The sequence below is a fragment of the Perca flavescens genome, chromosome 13 (assembly GCF_004354835.1).
Source record: "Perca flavescens isolate YP-PL-M2 chromosome 13, PFLA_1.0, whole genome shotgun sequence".
In the NCBI taxonomy this organism is placed as follows: Eukaryota; Metazoa; Chordata; class Actinopteri; order Perciformes; family Percidae; genus Perca; species Perca flavescens.
Window position 1 is genome coordinate 23,661,295 of NC_041343.1, and position 18,250 is coordinate 23,679,544.

General features: G+C 39.6%; 1 protein-coding gene across 16 annotated transcripts in view; it reads left to right on the forward strand.

Annotated features, from left to right (window-relative positions):
* The first annotated feature begins 7,338 nt into the window (after window positions 1-7,338).
* tcf7 (transcription factor 7) overlaps window positions 7,339-18,250 on the forward strand; it is a 73,005-nt gene continuing 62,093 nt past the window's right edge. For 15 of the 16 annotated variants that reach the window (XM_028594872.1, XM_028594874.1, XM_028594877.1 and 12 more), the window contains exons 1-3: window positions 7,339-7,799; window positions 8,105-8,174; window positions 9,715-9,821. In XM_028594872.1, the coding sequence (XP_028450673.1) occupies window positions 7,617-7,799; window positions 8,105-8,174; window positions 9,715-9,821 (360 nt within the window). In that variant the 5' untranslated portion in view covers window positions 7,339-7,616. Of the gene's footprint in view, window positions 7,800-8,104; window positions 8,175-9,382; window positions 9,469-9,714; window positions 9,822-18,250 lie in introns of those variants that run through there. The other variant, XM_028594884.1, reaches the window with a different exon arrangement.

Below are 18,250 nucleotides of genomic sequence, written 5' to 3' on the forward strand. Positions count from 1 at the left end.
TTGCCTCAACTCAGGGAGATAACGCACTTTTCAGCATTTTCTTCTTCGCAAAAGTGTGTGTTTGAGGTGTTCTGTGGTAAGAGGCTGCATGTGTGTGTGTCCTTGTGTATGTCTCTGTGTACACATATGCATGTTTCTGTCTAAGTGTGTGTGTGTGTGTGTGTGTGTGTGTGCGTGTGTGAGGAGCGAGGAGTGAATGGCTTGGCTCCACATCAAAGGCCCCTGCAAGTCTCTGCATTAACGAGGCCCTTTGTTCCCTGCCTCCCAGATTACAGCACGTCTCTCCCAGTGCTGCCAGTGAGTAGTGTGTGTGTGTGTGTGTGTGTGTGTGTGTGTGTGTGTGTGTGTGTGTGTGTGTGTGTGTGTGTGTGTGTGTGTGTGTGTGTGTGTGTGTGTGTGTGTGTGTGTGTGTTTGCAGGGCGCAGTGACCTGTAGACCAAAGGCCAAGGTCTGATCCTCCTCCTCAACATCATCTTTCTTATCTAATGTAACCAAAAAGAAAGCAGATCCAAAGAAACTAAAGTTTCTAAGTCAAGTTAATACATTCATTTATTTATGGTGATACACACTTTCATTGCTACTGTTTATTTGTCATGTTTTAATATATAATACCCTATATTATGTAAATCCCCCCTAATTTCTTCATGCCAATTATTATTATTTCTGCTTCTCTATCACAGAAAATGCTCCTGTGGGTACTGTGGCATTTAAGCAACACATGCAAAGTCAACTCAACTATTACTGCATAAAAAAAGTTTCTTCATAATAGTAGATGTATGAAATAAAAACAGCAGAAAGCAAACAGTGTTTAGACATTTGTAATCGATAAATGTCTTGCATCTGATGTAACTGTTTCTCATTTAGAACAAGCCTGCTGAATCCTGACTTGGATGTTGGAGGGGAAAAAGGGGATATGGGGATTTTAGTTGAGAGATTGTGTATTCAGTAACTGAACAAATGAATGCAATCTGTTTATAGATACTTTTGAAAAACAGGATTTGTTTTATGTTTTCTAGATTACTCTGAAACATGTTGGGAAGAGGGTACGTGTAAGTGTCATCTTGCATGCCTTTTCTTTATGACTAAAGAACCATCGTCCTGAACCTTAGCTTCACGTTGATCATTCCTGAGTTACACACAAATCTTCAGTATAATCAATGGCTTTAGAGTATGAACTAAGTCAGCAGTGAATTTGTAATCTGAGCTTGAAGTAATGAACACCAAAGCAAGTGATCAGCAACCATGGTCATGGAATACATTTCCAAAACAATCTTCCAACTTTTATAATTTATAATTCCTAACTTATACTTTTTATTAATCGCCAGTGGGGAAATTACAATTACAATTTACACTCACTAACTGAGCTACTGCCACCCAGCTTTAGAGCTGCCTTCAAACCTGATGCTTCAACCTGCAAATCACCTCACCTCACCTCAATCGGCTCAGCGACACTCTGAGACTAACCTTGCGGTGTGTTTGTGTGTCTGTTCATGGTGACACAAGGCGTGACGCAGAAGCTCTCTTCCTGCTATTGCCAGTCACTATCAGCCCTGTTTTTCATAAGTTGGGGCATGATTTGTTAATGCACGTCTTTAAAAAGTTTGTGAACTGAAGCGGGGGCCTGAGTGAAGATGGAGCTGTTCTAACCACAGCTCGCCTGTTCTTTCCTCTGAGCACACAGGGACAAGAGAGCAGGCTGCGTGCATGCATTTGAAGGGTTTTGTTCCAAACAGAGATATAGACGGTTCAAAACAAAAAAGAAAAAAGGTGGGGGGGTATCTCCTCTTACACACTTGATGGATAACCCAGAATGAAAAAAGGACGGTACTTTAGAAGATGATCCTTGGAGCAGATTCCAGTAAAATCAAGTCCTCAGTTGCCAAAGAAAATAACTGTTTTATTTATTTATTTTAACTTGTGCCTATATTTTTTGCTAAACCTGCCATTCATTTACATGAGCATTGTACATTGGCATTTCCTCATTATAGATGTGTTTGGAATTGATCCATAGCTTTTATTTCTGTTATGTGATCTGAAGTAGTTGCTGAACTCGGATGTACATGTACATTAATTACAATTTATATTTTGCACTGGACTCAAAGTCACAAATAAAGTGTTTGCATCTTCGTCATCACTTCATCACTGATCCTTTACTGAAGACCAGCAATGTGTTTTCAAAGCTCTTTCCCTCCACTGTTTATGTTTGTTGATTTCACCCCCAAAGCCCTCAGCAGATCTATGATATCAGCTCATAAATGTTTGATAAGGAGCTAACGAAGAGGTAAAGGGACGGCAGTCAGACACATTTAAATCAGCAAACACTCAGCAAACCAGAACTTGAACAACCCTCATTATCTGGCACAACATATCAAGTTTATTTCATATAGGTTTATTTTGCTGAGCCTCCGTTTCCAGTGCTCACGCAGCTACATAAGAGCTGAAACCAAACCTTGGCCAGTGAGTGGTTTCACTGGAGAAGAAAATATCTGGTGAAGGACTTTAAGACGTGATTATTTTTTATTTAAATCCTGGGTAAAGGCTGTTTTATTCTTCTGCGTCAAATCGACGGCGTACCCCCGCAGACTCCTCTGCGTCTACGCCGGACCCTACGCTGTAGCCTGACGCACACCTCTCGAAAAATGTTACTACACGTCACAGCGACGCACGACGCTCAGCCGTGGCTTGGTAGCGTCGCATTTCCCCCGACTCATTTCCTGGTTTTCCTTCTCCATAAACAACATGAAATCAAGGAGAGGGTTAACTTTTCCTGATAAAGATTTCCCACCTTGGTCAGAAAGAACAGGGGAGACACTTTGTTTCTCTCACTATGACTCTAGAGTCGCTACTCGCTCCGATGCTAATCTAATCTACCACACACTCCCCAAACACACACACACACACACACACACACACACACACACACACACATGCCGGCTCGACACAAACCAGCGCACAAGTATAAACATCAGGCCACTTACATAGGCTACGGCGAATGCTCTGCATGGAGCCTCCGCAGAACCATAAAACAGCCTTAACCCTCATTCTTGCATGCAGATTGATGGTAATCTTCGTATTAAAAAAAAAACTTAAATCATGATCTTTAATCTCACTAAAACTACTTGGAATAGTTGATGCTTGAGTAGATTAGGTTACTGTTTCGTAGCAGAAACCTAGACACAAAATAAAACTGTTGAAAAGATTTGTTGAGGTTCCACATTGCCGGCTTGATGCTGCTTTAAAGGACATGGTTTTGATTGCAGGAAAACTACCAATAAAAAGCACACAAGTGGTTCCAGTTAAGAGCTGTTCGCTTGGATGTGGCTTAACCCCAATGAAAGGACATGATTTAATTACTCTGCAGCTTTAATGCGCCTGATGTTTCTTTATAAAGCACCATATATAATCTATTTTTTAACCAACTGCGATTCATCTTTTTTTTAAACATTTTAAAGAATGAACGTCCTCCCCCCCCATGATTGAGCAATGGAAAGGGATTCAATGTAATGATCTTCTCATATGGAATGAGTCCTTTACACACTGACAGTGAAGTTGATGTTTGAGTGTTGTGCACTGAGTGGCATCATTCATTTGCAACGTTAATCATGTTTTTTTCTTTTTAAACAAATGTTTGGGTTTAGGTTAGAGGTTATCCTGTTTGTGAGGATCCCAACCTTTTTGGCGTGGCCTTTAGGCGATCAAAGTCTCAAAGTCTGAAATACATTTTTTTGTCTTGTGACCCGCTTGGATTTATTGGGTCCAGATCCCAACACAACAACATTTAAATTTTTCTTTAATCTTTTTCCGATTGAGATTATATTATTGATGTCTAAACTTCAGATAAATAAAAACATAAACATCGTTGCATCAAACACACTTACTTTATCAGCAGCAACCACTGCATTTGTCTTCGTGTGTTTGTATATAGAGCTCGTGTGGGTCACAGCAGCGATGCATCCTTTTGTTTTCTGTGTGGGCTGCTTATCTTTTCTATCTGCTCATGTTGCCTTATTTGGCCTTTCCTGCCAACAGATGATGTGTGATGTCACGACAGCCATTAGAGTTTGAGATAAAAGAGGAGGAGAAAGGATGCTCGGGGTGTGTGTGAGTCACAAAAACTTTAGACTGATAAGGCAGGGTGGTGGGAACTTAAAATACCTACACTCTGATCTGACAAAAATAATCAAACTGCTCATAGCAAAACAGAGAGAGAGAGAGAGAGAGAGAGAGAGAGAGAGGGAGCGACAGATATATAATGAAAGAAAGTGTTTTTAGGTCAGAGTGCCTCAAAGTATTTCAAGAGAGACAGCATGTGTACAGAGAGAGTGTTCGTTTCTTTGTATCTGTCTGTGAGAGAGAGACATACAGGCTCTCTATAGCCTATAGCCTTAGGTGAACCTGTGAACCCATGATGAATGTGCGTAACTATCAGCACAGATATTCATGGGAAACTGTGTTAAGATCAGAGCGCGGCAAACTCACGAGGCAGCGTGGCCCGCGCAGGAGAGGTGCTGTCTCTCTGGAAAAACAGCTGTCTATATTTAATCAAGGCGAATAAACAAGGAGTTTAAACAACTCATTTATAATTTAGATTTGCATACATTACAACCGCTCATTTTAATCTTTTTATTAATATGCATCGACGATATTGTATAAATATGCAGTTTTATGCAAATACCGGGCCCATTTTCTGTTTGTATTTAATTCTGTTTCCCAGCTGTGGATCATCATTTTCATTCAAGGCAACCGACTCAGATTAAGTCAAGTATTAAGTCACAGCATGGGATTGTATAAATATTTCTCAATTAAAAACTCTGAAGACCAGCTATGATACTGTATCAGCATTAAAAATGCATTGGCATTGGGAGGAAAAGAGGGGAAGGCAAGTTACGAGTTTGATAAGACATCAGAACATCAAGTCTACATCTTTGAACTATGTTTTTTTTTTTTTTCTTCTTCTTCTTCTTTTCAAATCAAGTAGTTGCAACAGCTAACACTTTTTGCTGTTTTGGAGACTGTTACAAAATCCGGGGGATGTAAAGACCAGTCAAAAACACGCAGTGCATCTGTTATTGATGAGCATGCCGTGCCTTCTGATGTTTTTCACAGAATGTCCTACATTTTGCAGTTTCTTGACTGAGCTTCCAATTTTTTTGTCGATGCAAACGAGGAGGTTTTGTTCCAAAATGTGAAAACTACCAAGTGAACAGTGTGACAACAGCCGCTACGAAAGGACAGTAGGGATAGGAGTAAAACTCACAATGCATAATTAGTTATCAACTAACTTGTAACAGTAACATTTGATACCAGTATGGTTATATTTTTCTTAGTAGAGCTGTGTGGTACTTAGGAATCACTAAAAGTATGTTTGTTAATGAGAAAAGGTTGACCTTTAAATCCAGTGCTCATGACAAGACACATGTTTAATGTGAACCAATCACTAGAAAGAGAGGGCAGGGTTTCAGGCACAAGAGGCAGCTGATAGGATCCACTGTTTCCATCACCACAGCCGACAGACAGCCCTCTGTGGCAAAACAAGACACACACGAAGTGAAAGTCAAGTTGTTTTTTTTGTGTGCGTGTGTGTGTGTGTGTGTGTGTGTGTGTGTGTGTGTGTGTGTGTTAATTTAGTTTTGTTAACATAATCAAAGTGTTGTATGTTGTGTATGTAGCAGTTTTAATATATTTCATGTATGTGTGGTAATAACATTCCACAGCCAAATTATGATTGCAAAATAGAGGCACTCAAATACAAGAGTTTCTTTTTTTAAATGTATATAATTTTTTTATTTGTAAAAACATGGACCGATGCTTTTTATCACATTGTTTAGTTTGCAATGCCAGTCCCTAGATGGACCTTGCAATTTGAGGATGCATTTGAAGTGTAGCTGATGAAAAATAATCTAATCTTTCCACTATTAAAAGTCATGCATCTTTAAGTGATACTGTAGGTTCTGGATAATGCGCATTCATGTGACCAAAACTAAAGTTCAGATGGAGAAGCCTGCAGGCAAACCTGAGTAAAGAGCAACATGGACAATAATGAATTGGCTCCACATTAGAGGAGAAATTCCTCATCCCTACATTTAAATGTAAAAATTACTTTTAGCTCCTCAGAGTGGAGCATTTTTATTTGGAGAAAAAAAAAGATACCAAGAGATTCTGTGCAAACTTTGCTTTAGGATTATGGCTGAGCTCCAAAGTAATGAGGTAGTGATCAGCATTTCAATATTGTAAATGAGTAAAACAGAATGAGAAAATTACTCTATAGGTGCAGCTACTTTGAAGTATTTAGTTTAAGTTTAAGCATTTATTTAAGTAAAAAAAAAAAATACTTAATGTAAAATGTTACTTAAGTAAAATGTATCAATAGCACAATGTACTTTAAGTATCCCCTGTGAGTGTTATACTATTATTATACTTTTAGATTATTGTCAATGCATAAATGTGTATATTGCATTTTACTGTTGTAGTTGGGCGAGGTAGAGCTTGCTTATTTATATATTGTTGGGTAGTTTAATTGATTTAGGCTTATCAAATGCATTTTTTATGCAAAATGTACAGGTAAAAACCTATGTTAAAAAATATGTGCATTATAATACAATATATAAAATCAACATAGGCTATAGAATAGAAATATAGAATATGTAAAAACAACATGTCCAATACATAACAACAGTGTAACTAATAATAATGCTGAAAATGGGATGTATGATTGTACTAAAATTAAAATACAATATAAACAAGAATATGATTTGAAATGTACAGCATGAATGCAGTATTAATGCCAGTTATCCAGAGTATTACAGTTGAATTATAGGCTAATTGCACAGAGTAGCTCCAGCTGTTAGATAAATGTAGTGGAGTAGTAAAGTAGGATTACATGGAAATAATCAAGTAAAGTACAAGTACCTCAAATGTGTAGGCCCACTTAAGTACAGTAATTGAGTAAATGCAGTTTCTGTCCACCACTGGAAATGAGGAAGGAAACAAATTATATTTCCTGGAACCAGAACACATAATTCTAATCAGCAGTCCTGACCAAAATATGAAAACTATCAGGAAGAACATTTTACCTGCAGCCACTCCATCTACATATCTGCCCTGCTGCCCTCAGATAATATTAGTTTTTACTTTAGTGAAGTTTTGATGGCAAAACGCAGCAGCTGTCTGCAGCCAGGGGAACGTGGATGGCGTCAACCCGCCCCTGAAAGTCATGAATAATGCCTGTTCAGCGGAGCTCAGGGAGGTGATGTCTCTTTAAGAGACTCACGCTGCCGAAACAATCGTACAACCCCCCCAACAAGTCATCGGACCTGTCAATCATCCGGTCGGCGCCCTTTGATGTCGGGACGCTTCGCCTTGTCTTGGGCTCAAATGAGCTGTTTGCTGTTGTAGGGAAACATTAGTGCTCTACCAACCAGCCAGCCGGGGACGACAACACATCTCAACTTTTTTTCCCTGCGTGCGGTGGGGGTTTCTACACTTTTGGAGGCGCCCCAGACTGAGGAGTTTTAACAGACAAAGTCCCTTCATTCTTTTCTTTATTTATACTTTTTTTTTATTGTTGTTGTTCTTTTTAAGTGTATACTATCGCAAAGGAGGTGGGAGAAGAAGACATGCCTCAGCTCAGCAGCGGCGGCGGGGACGACCTGGGAGCGAATGATGAGATGATAGCGTTTAAAGACGAAGGGGAGCAAGAGGAGAAAATCCAAGAAAATGCGTTCACGGAGAGAGACCTGGCCGACCTCAAGTCCTCTCTGGTGAACGAGTCGGAAATAAATCAAAGTCCGAACGCAGCGGTACGTAGGTGGCATATCCTATAGTGTGTGTGTGTGAGAGTGGATATACGTTAACACGGAAAGAGTGTGTGAGAAAGCTTGTTTTTATTTTACGCGCTGCTGACAATTGATAGCGTTACCCTTAAAAAACCGCTATGAATTGCCTTCAGGGCAACAGTAGTAGGCTAACATCCCGCACACCTTAAAGTCTGATACGGTTGCTTTAAACGTTTAAAAAACGTGTGGTTGTTTGTCCTCAACCTTTTTCTTTACTTTTTTGGGGGGCGAGAGTATCTGACCCCGGGTTTGTTGTTGGTCCCTTCCAGGCGGTCAGACGGGGACAGCAGGGCGAACAGAGGGGCTTCCCAGACAAACACCGGGTGCATCACGACGGAGGTAAGAACATTTACACACTCGCTCTCGTGCGGTTTGAGTAGCCACTGCTATCTCAAAAACACCTGAGAAGCGATAAAGACCCCCCCTCTATTGTGTCAAACTAAGGAGTAATTTGGTCACGAGGACACGTGTTGCAGCATAAAAAACAACTTCAAAGAGTTGTTTTCAGGTGTACACTGCAAAAGTTGTCCATCGTGTCTGCAGCTCTGTAGTTATAAAGCTCTAATAGCCTATGTGTCACTTTGGTGGGGGACATTCCTGTGTTTCTGTTTTCAGAACGATATTTAAGTAGGCCTAGAGAGATAACCTGCTTTAAATGTCCAGCATGACAAGTTATTTAGTGAAACATGGACTCTGGAAGTCTCTTGGCCTTAAATACAGTCCTAAGGATCAGGTTAGTTCACTCTTTACTCAGTTTCTATCAAACACGTTAAGATAATGTCTTCAGTTCGTATACTAGTGTGATCTGCCCTGTGCCCATGTATCTAAATACATTTTTAGATTCAACCCTTGACATTTTTTGCAGTGTAGTTTGTGCCAGACTTTGCCAAAAGTGAGATCAACCAGGGTCCTTGAGAGGTTTTTTATTTTTTTCATTAACTTTTGCCACCCAAAATGAACAGAGCAATTTCGCTTTCCTCCCGTAGTATAAGGCACATTTAGAGAATGTATACATGGCAGTTTTAATTACAAGGCGTCACTGTAGGCTGGACTCAAGTTTTATAACTCATTCCAATCATTTCTAAAGGGAAAAATGTTCTCGCATTTCTTCCTTTGTGCAGAACATTTATCAAATGTGGATTTGCGATATCAAATCTAGTGTGTCTATATGGGAAAAAGTGAAACCCACAGAAAATAACTTTACAGCTCTGAGTAATTCTGATTGATATTTTGTTCTCTGTCACCTTGGTTACGGCCACGTTAAAAGCTCAGCGACAACAAGGGATTAGGCTGAAACAGTCGAAAAGTTTAATGTGTCTCTGTGTTTTATATAGACCAGGTACAAACTAGTCACAGCTGACACACAGAGAGAGGCCACTGATGCTCAATATGGCCGGTGGTGGTGAGAGATAAATTAACACATAGGCTACAGGAGTTCACGCCTCTCAGGCTAGGTGACGCTTGTAACGCTTTTGCTCACGTATTGTAGTCTGTGCTCACACGAGGATATAACATGTAGTAACTAGAACACTTGTGAATAGTTGACCTACTTTATATGCACGTTTATTTTGGAAGTCAGGGTTTTCTTTTTGTTTTGAGGCACGCACCTAAATCTTCTAGCGGCATTCTGGAAGTATTGGCTTGTTTTTATTATTTTAATCCTCATAGGGTGCATACATTGTTTCATTTAAGCAACTTTTGTATTCACTTAAATCAAATTTCAAATGATACCATACTGATATATGTCTTCTCAGAGACCAGACAAAAATATTTTGCTCAGAAAATAAGAGAACCATCTTCCAAAAACTGGCATTATATATATTTCTTTTAGTTATTGAGTTTCTAACTCTTGTTTGTTGTTCTTCATGTCCGACCTCAGTGTCGAAGCATCAAGATGGAGGCATGTACAAGACGCCGGCGTATCCAGGGTATCCATTCCTGATGCTGCCTGACCCCTACCTCCCCAACAGCTCTGTTTCTCCATCTGTAAGTCCACTTCTGTTTTAATTCTCCTGCTGGCTACAGTGCACTGGCCACTGTTGTTCTGCAGAACTGTAGAGGGCAGTCTGAGGTCCTTATGTCTCCATCCTACATTGGACTCCAGTGCAAGTTTATGCATTTCAGCTCTTGTGAAATGCATGCTCTTGTATGTATTCTTTGGTATCAAGTTCAAACATTGAAGACATGGTTTTGTGCTTCAGGAGGGAATGTTGGTGGTGATGCTCTTGCCATAGTAGCTCACCACTGCTGAAGCAATAAGGACAAAGACAGAAACATACGCTCAAGGATGGAAATGTTTCCAGTCTGGTGGCCGCTGGCTAGTACTTCTTTTTATTTTGGGCTGAAGCAAATAGATCCTCAGTAGCCAGCAAAACAGTACCAAACAGAGATGGCGTGGACATATTGGACAATAAAGTGCTGGATGAAGACATAAATATTTCTTCTGGGAATTTGTGCATAATTTGCATTTCATTTGTTGTGCATCTGGTCTCGCAAATTTGTAATCTTTCACTTACTGTACATCAGCCTAAAAATCATACTACGGACTCAAATATAATATTTAAGACTTCTTACAAATCTATATTTTTATCTCAATGTAGATATTTGTAGTGGCTCCTTCGTAGATAAATCAGGGGTTTGAATTAAAAGTAGATTACTATTGGTACTGTTCTTTTTTCACATTTAAAAAAAAAAAATATATATATATATATAGATAATAGATGGGCTTTTCTGTTGTTATGCTTCTTTTAGATGTAGTTATATGTGATTGAGCTATATAATGATTACATTACATATGCCTGTCAATTAAGCCCAAGAAACACTTCCTTCTCTCGTTCAAATTGCAAAGCAGAAACGGTTGATTTTATTTCAGTACTTGGACGTGCCTGTAGTTTAATACAGCGTAGGCCGATTAGGTTTAAAAGATGCTGAATAGCCACCGTCAGATTGCAGCCCGGCAAATACATCACAAACTTTACATGTGCTCTGATTTGCTTTTGAACTGTGTTCTCCCCTTCCCCCGCCCGCCTAACTGCCTTATGAAATAAAGCGCAACTTAAAACGAAGAGGTTGTTTTTGTTTACGCCTTTGCTGAAGTTGGAATCTGATTGATGTCGTCACCGTGAAGCATTTCACATGACGTTTCCCATCTGTTTGTACTGTGCGTGAATGACAAGAAGTTTGTTGCTGCCTTAATAGCTGTTCTGAGTGTTAAACCGCTAAAACAAACATCAGAACACTCATGGTTCTCACTCATTCAAGTATGCAGTATCACTCATCCAGCCAGACAGCCCTAAAAAAAATAATCATAAAATCCCTTCAAGTCACCCATAAGAACCAATATCTATGGATAGGCTGACTAATTGCACCAAACATGAGCGGTTGTGCCTAATTCATTTTTTCCTGTGCTGTGTAATCCTGTTGCCTGAATTAATCCCCTGCTCATGCAGACAAGACATTGCTAAACAGCAGAGATGCCTGTTTATGAGATCACATGTACTGTAGGCTGATCTAACATGAGGCACAGTGATTTAGGAATCTGCTGTATTGGTCAAGACCCAGCAGTTGGTCATGGGAGACTTTAAATGGGTTGAAGGGTAAAGAAAAAAGAGATTGGTGACAGGCTTGTAGTAAAAATGTTATAGCTAAAAATATCACAAGCTCCTCACATTTAAAAAAAAAATGAGTTGTCAAAGCTCTAGTCTATGGGAAAATAAAATTTAATTTCAATCTCATGATATCTTTGAAAGTTTTTTCTTTGCTCCGCGACAGTTTAGTACAGTATGAAGTTAGATAAAATCCTTCAAAGTAATGTATGGAACCCTGTTTATGCCCTCGCTTTGACTTTAAACCGCTTTTGTACTTAAATTGCATATTTAGCCCCCTATAATTTGACTTTAGGATGCCAGATTTAAAATTTGTCTGGAAAAAGGTTAGGTAGCACTTGTTTTACAGTGTTTTTTTTTCTTAAAGAAAATTCTAGCCAATAGTAGCACCACTTGTTGGAGGTTTTACATGTAAAAGGTGCGGTTGTCAACACATGTACATAACACATCTCCAAGGAAGTCACATTCTCCCCAAGGAGAAGTGGTATTCATAACCCTACACTGTGATTCAGAATATCATTTGAATGGACTACTAGTACGAGAGAGCGTATGCTCGTATTTCCTTAAACATCTTCGTAGTCGTCGTTGCATAATACGGCACATCCGGCATCGTGTTAGACGAACACGGTGAGCAAATGTGATTGTAGAAGTTGCTCATCAATGTCTCCACTTCTTTCACTGTCTCACAATCTTTTCTTCTCTTCTCTTCTCTTTCTCTTTCTCTTTCTCTTCTCTTTCTCTTTCTCCAACCCTGGAGTGCCAACCGCAAAGCCTCTCAGAGATTGTTTTTGTTGAGGGTGGGATGGGTTGGGGTGGGGGTGGCAAGATAAAGAGCACTTTCTTTCCCCGTGTGTCTTCGAGACTCCACACAATGCTCACTTGTTGCTGCTTCCCTTGTAATTAGCCCGCTGGTTGCGAGGCGGTAGCGGCGCGTCAGGCCCCGTTTACCTGCCACTTGAAAGGGCTGAGCATAGTGGTTTAGAGGGCTTGGGGGGCTGGGGGTGATGATTATGGATGGAAGAGATGGATCGGAAACTATAGGTCTGGGAGACGAACAGAAAAAAGGGCTGTTTTGGTGTTTTCTGAGGTTCTTAGTTGTGGTGTTAATGTGGGACATGCAACGCATGTAATGTATGTGTGTGTCCATGTCTGACTGCCGTCCTTCTGTCGGCATTATGACTTTGAGAGTTTCCCTCTTTACTTCTAGTTTCTTATAGTGTTGGCACTACTAGGAAGTCAAGTAGCCTGTCGATTATGTTTTTGAGTAATCATTTAGTTTTGTTAAATGTCAGATAATAGTGATGATTTCCCAGAGATGACTCCTTCAGATTGCTTTTATCTGACTAGCAGTACAAAACTCAAAAAGACTTGATGTAACAGTGATGTAAAAAGCAGCAAATACTTACATTTAGGGAGATAGAAGCAGTTCATCCAGAATTGTTGATGATGTTCGACGATGACTCCATTAATGGGAAAAGTGTTTCAGCACTAATAGCTAGTTTTGTTTGTTTTGTTCAGTGATAAGAACATCTGCTCCCACACTTCATGCTTATATCTTATTATATGTCCAGAAGTTTGAGCAATTGAAAACATAAATATAGATTATATTTGGCCAGTCTTGTCCAGATTATCTTTTGAAGTTATTTCAGCGGAGCAATCAATTCGATTCAATTCAATTCAATTCAGTTTTATTTATAGTATCAAATCATAACAATCAATCACACCGCAGAGAGGTTTTAATAGGAAAATAGTTGCAGCCCTAATTCTGTTACTATCAGTTCCTTTAGAAACAAGAAAAATCACTCTTTGCAACCAGTTTGTTGAGAGGCAGTGACGGTCTTCTTTAAATCAGTGGGAGGCTGAATGTTGTCACCATTTACCAGCTAAACTGAACGAACAAACAATAATTTCTGAAAACCTTTGTGTGTTCCTGTAAACTGCATCAGCTGAATGACTAAAAGTCAGATACTAATTGTAATATTTGTTTGTGTGTATCTTCCCCCTCCCCTCCCCTGGGTACGCCGTGTGGGTTTTTCTCTGGTTGTACAAGACTAATCTAATAATTCCAAGCTTCTTTCAGATTGTTTTATATGTGTTTATTCACATCGTTTTTGAAGATATATTTATCCTAGAAAGAAGGTCTGAATAAGAACTTGTCCAAGGACATTAAACGTTTGTCTCGACAGTTGGGGGGGTCACATACCATTGTACAGAACAGGAGCTGATTTATTCTGAAAAGATTACATTTTTTTCATGTTTACACAAACTTGATTGTCTGAAATAGACAAGAAGATTTAATAAATCCCCCATTATTATGGTATTACTGTAAACATCTCATGTAAAAAGCGTCTAATCTCTGCTGCTGCAAAGTGTATTCCCGCCTTATCCCATTCAGCGATAATACTCCCTATTATAGCATTTCATGGGACATTTTGCTGTTGTTACATTAATGTAGATATCAGCTGTCCTTTCAGAGGAAGTGGCCAAAGAAGGAGCTTAGTGGGATTCAGAGATATGACTAAACTCCCTCAGCTTGTTGTCTTTGGATAAAGCTTTATCTGCAGCGTGTAAGACAGTGCACATTGTTCGTGTGTATGTTTGCTGTTTTAAGTTTATTACACTTAAGTGTATGTGTGTGTGTGTGTGTGTGTGTGTGTGTGTGTGTGTGTGTGTGTGTGTGTGTGTGTGTGTGTCTAGGATTCATGGTGTGTTTGTGTGCTAATGTTGGCTGTATGGGTTGTGTTTGTGGATGCAGTATGTGTGTTAGACCTTCACTGGCTGTGTGTGTATAACACTGTGGATTACCAGCAGACAGTGTTTTTGAAGGGATCATGAGTCTTTTATCGTCTCGGGGAGTCAAACCCCAGCAGAGGGGACATTGTCAATACAAACTCAGTATGTTACTCTCTTCAGCATCCACCAGTCTTTCTCCCAACTCTTTTTTTTCTATTTGCCTTTTTCTTACGTATCTATCTCTTGACTTGCTTGTGCTGCCTTCATCATGTTAGCTGGTTCTAAGCTTCTTTTTGCTCTAATTTCAACTTTTTCATTTTTCTTACTCTGTGAGATAATGTCATGGTACTTGTGAACCATAAAAAGATTTCATGGAAAGTGGACAAAGAATGAGTAAATAGAAGAAGGAATAAAGAAAAGCAGTAAACAGCTGGGAAAGGAGAGAGGAAGAACCGAGTCTAATAGTTCTGCATCACACAGAAGTTTGAGTGTCATATGTTGTTGCTGTGTTCTGGTCTGTTTGCATAAATATGAGCTTATTATTAATCTATGACCATGACTTTTAAATAAAGATCTTTGTACTTAAACAAATGAGTAAGAGCAGCATTTCCCCTAAAATGTCTGATATTAGTGGGCGTGGTGTTGGTTATTAACAAAGAGGGAGGAGGCACATTGTGTTTGTAACAGACCAAACTTGATAAATTAGTACCTTTTATTTGTGGCCTTCTGTCTCCTGCACTTCTTTATTTAATTAGCTTCCTCTCCCCTGTCTTGCAGTTTCTCAAACTGATTGTTTTACAGAAAAGTGCAAAAAGACACCCATATCCTGGCGTAGACTATTAATTAAACAGCAAGTTAACAGTTGGCAGTTGGCTTGCATAACTCAAGCTGCACTTCCTTCAGCTGCTTCACAATAAAAGCCTGCCAATGTTAGACTGGTGCAAGGCTTTGTAATGCGAATCACCACATTGATATTACCTACTGCTGCAGTGGACTTCAGCCAGGCATCTGCGTATTAGATCAGTAGTAGCAAAAAAAAAAAGAAAGAAGTCGCATTGCATGATTGCTGCTGGAGATTGTTGGGTTCTTGGTCAAAAGTAGTGGGTGGCTAGCCCACTAAAACAAAAACGGGCTGTAAATGTTTCTGAGGTGGCAAGTAACCTACTCGTAAGGAGTGATTGGTAGTTATATTTTGAGTATTTAGACTTAGATTTTAATCCATAACCTTTTTTTTTTTTATAAACCATTATTTAATGAGTTCAGCTTGTCTATCCACTGTTTAGATTGAAAGAAGCACAACTTATTTGAATTGAAGTTTAGATAAGCTTTAACAAATTTCAATGAAAACCGATTCAGACTGTTAATAGTCATAAAGCTCTCAGTGGAGTAATACAGTTGGTTGTTAGGACACTTTCTTAGACGGTCAACTGCAGGTCATTGTCTGAAAATTGAAGGAGCAGTTGAACACTGCAAAGCAATTGAACCTACCATCTGATATTCGGCTGTGTGCCATTTTCTTCGCTGTCAGAGAGGCCGACAAACTCTCTGTGATGTGGAAGCTGTGGTCACACAAAGACGTCAACAAGCTCCAAAGACAGCACGCTGCTCTGAAACACTTTACCGCTCACTGTACCTGGGCACTGACTGTAAAGAGCTCACTGCATTAATTGCTTTGGGAAAACAGTACAATGTTTGTTTTAAATGCTGTTTGACAGTGTGTACACTTAGTCACTGGAATTTACAAGCTGCGTTTAGCAGCGCAGTGTCATTGTATTGTTTGGGGGAATTTCCTGTTCATTTGACATTTCATTTCCCAGACAAAAAAATTGAAAATGGAAAGGAAGACTGCTGAGAGACAGTTGACATGTTTGGTAAGGGTAGGGGTGAAACTTTGGCATTTCTGACTCTAAATACTCAGCTGCAGTGTGTTTTGAAATGTCCATGGCTTTCTCTAAACCAAACCAGAATTTCCAAATCATGCAAGGAAATAGCAGTTTAATTTATTACCCACTTCAAGTGACAGCTTGTGCACTTTTTGTTTTCGTTTTTTGGGGGGGGGGTTGGGATTTCAAGTTTCATGTAGCCTATAAGCTTTTTCATATGCCTCCTCCTCTTCCTCGTATCCATTCAGAAATCAGCTGTTGTTGCTAACAAGCCCCCCTCCCCATCCTCTTTTCCTCCTCCTTGTGTCTCCCAAATAATACAAAGTCGATCCTCAAAGATCAAGGGAATGGTTTGTGTGTGTGCAAGACTCTAGGATCTTGCCACTTCCTTGTTTCCTATTGTATTGCGGTGCGGACAGGGGGGTTGTTCAGCCAGCCCCTAGTCCTTTGGTAAACAATGGCAGCAACACGGGCTGAGGCCTCCCTAATCCCCCCTTCATACAGACCCAGGGGCTGGGATGAGCGGCACGGGGGCCTCCCTGCCTCTGACTGGCTACGATAAGGACCCAGCCGCTCAGATTTAAGAGGCCTAAAAGAAAAGCAGCTTTCACTAGAAGGAAGCAAAAGCCCGGCTCGGATGGAAATCTTTCTTCTCCAAATGTCTTTTTAAGGACTATTTTCTTTTATGTGTAAAGTATATAGATCAACACTTATGACATTTAAAATAGCATCTATGTTACTTTCCATCCATGTTGTCCAAGTGAATACAAGTTTTTAAAAAGCTACTAATGTTGGGTGTTTCCAATGTGCGATGGGATAGAGGAACTGGCAGTGTCTTAACTTGCCATTGTTGCAATGTATGTAAGTGCAAGATTATGGTTGAATAAAGATTATTGAGTGAAATGAGGTTTATGATATGACAGAAAATCTCTGTGATTGCTCTCAGCCAAACAGGCTGTTAAGATTACGAGAGCGAAGGAACAGATTCCTCATTCACATCACATATAATATGTTGTATTGTTGTTTCATTTTGTATTTCTTATATTAGTAAATACAATTATTATACCCTAATAGGCTTTTAAACCTTAAAAATTAAGTAGCCAAAGTAAGAAAACAAACTTTGTACAGGGTTGATTGTGTAACATTATGCAGCGTTCCCATTATCCTTGACAGTGCTAGTTAATTGGAAAGAAATAGAATTTAGATGAGATCAGGCGTAGGGCTGCAGTGGAGGATAATCTCCGTTATGAATTCAATTATTTTCTTAATTATTGATGAGTTTGTTTGGTCTTGCCTATTGAACTTATGATAAAAGGAAGGTTACATGTCAAATACAACTACCCAGACACAAGGTGACGTCTTCAAATGTCTTGGTTTGTCTGACCAGCAGTCCAAAACCCAAAGATTTATTTAACATCACAGATATACATTTAAATATCTGAGTATCTTTTGTGTGCGGTCAAAGATTGTCAGATTTGGGCCTCACGCTGTTTTAAGGAAGTACAGGTAATATGAGCAAGAGATCAAAATTGATGTGGATGAAGACTAGAGAGGTAAAGAGAGCATTATAGAGCAAGAGGAAAGGGAGGGTTCAATATTAAAATTTCAATGACCAAAAGAACGTCCGCATCGCCCTTTCAGCTTTGAAGTAGCGGGCTGTGAAGGCACCTAAAGAGTAACTGTTCAGAGGACTATTTCATGAGGCGGAAATGTTTAAAAGAATATCAGAAGAAGAGGAAAAAACCCTTCAGATGGCCCCGAGGTGTTTGTACCTGTAATTATTCATCCACTTATTTCTTTCCGGCGCAGAGGGAAGGTGGGACGGGGAAAAACTCTAGAGCAGTAAAAGACAGGTGTTGGCGAAGGAAGTGTGGGTTTGTTTGATATTAGTCTCTTTAATACATTCAGACACGTTTAATACCGTCCAAATCACATGCGTTTGATTACACAAACCATCTCTGAGTACAGTCTCTGATTAATTGTGGTGCCCTGCTGCAGTTGGTATTTAAAAAAAACACAAAGAACAAGCGGTTGACACGGTCGGTAACCTCATGTGGTATTAGTGCGAGTGTTTCTCTAAATTAAGTCCACATTTCCCATAATTCCTCCCACGCTTCCTGTCGCCAAGATGATGCTAGAGGTCAAACATGTTATTCCATCTGCCTTTCACTTATGCTGCCATCAGTCTTTGAAA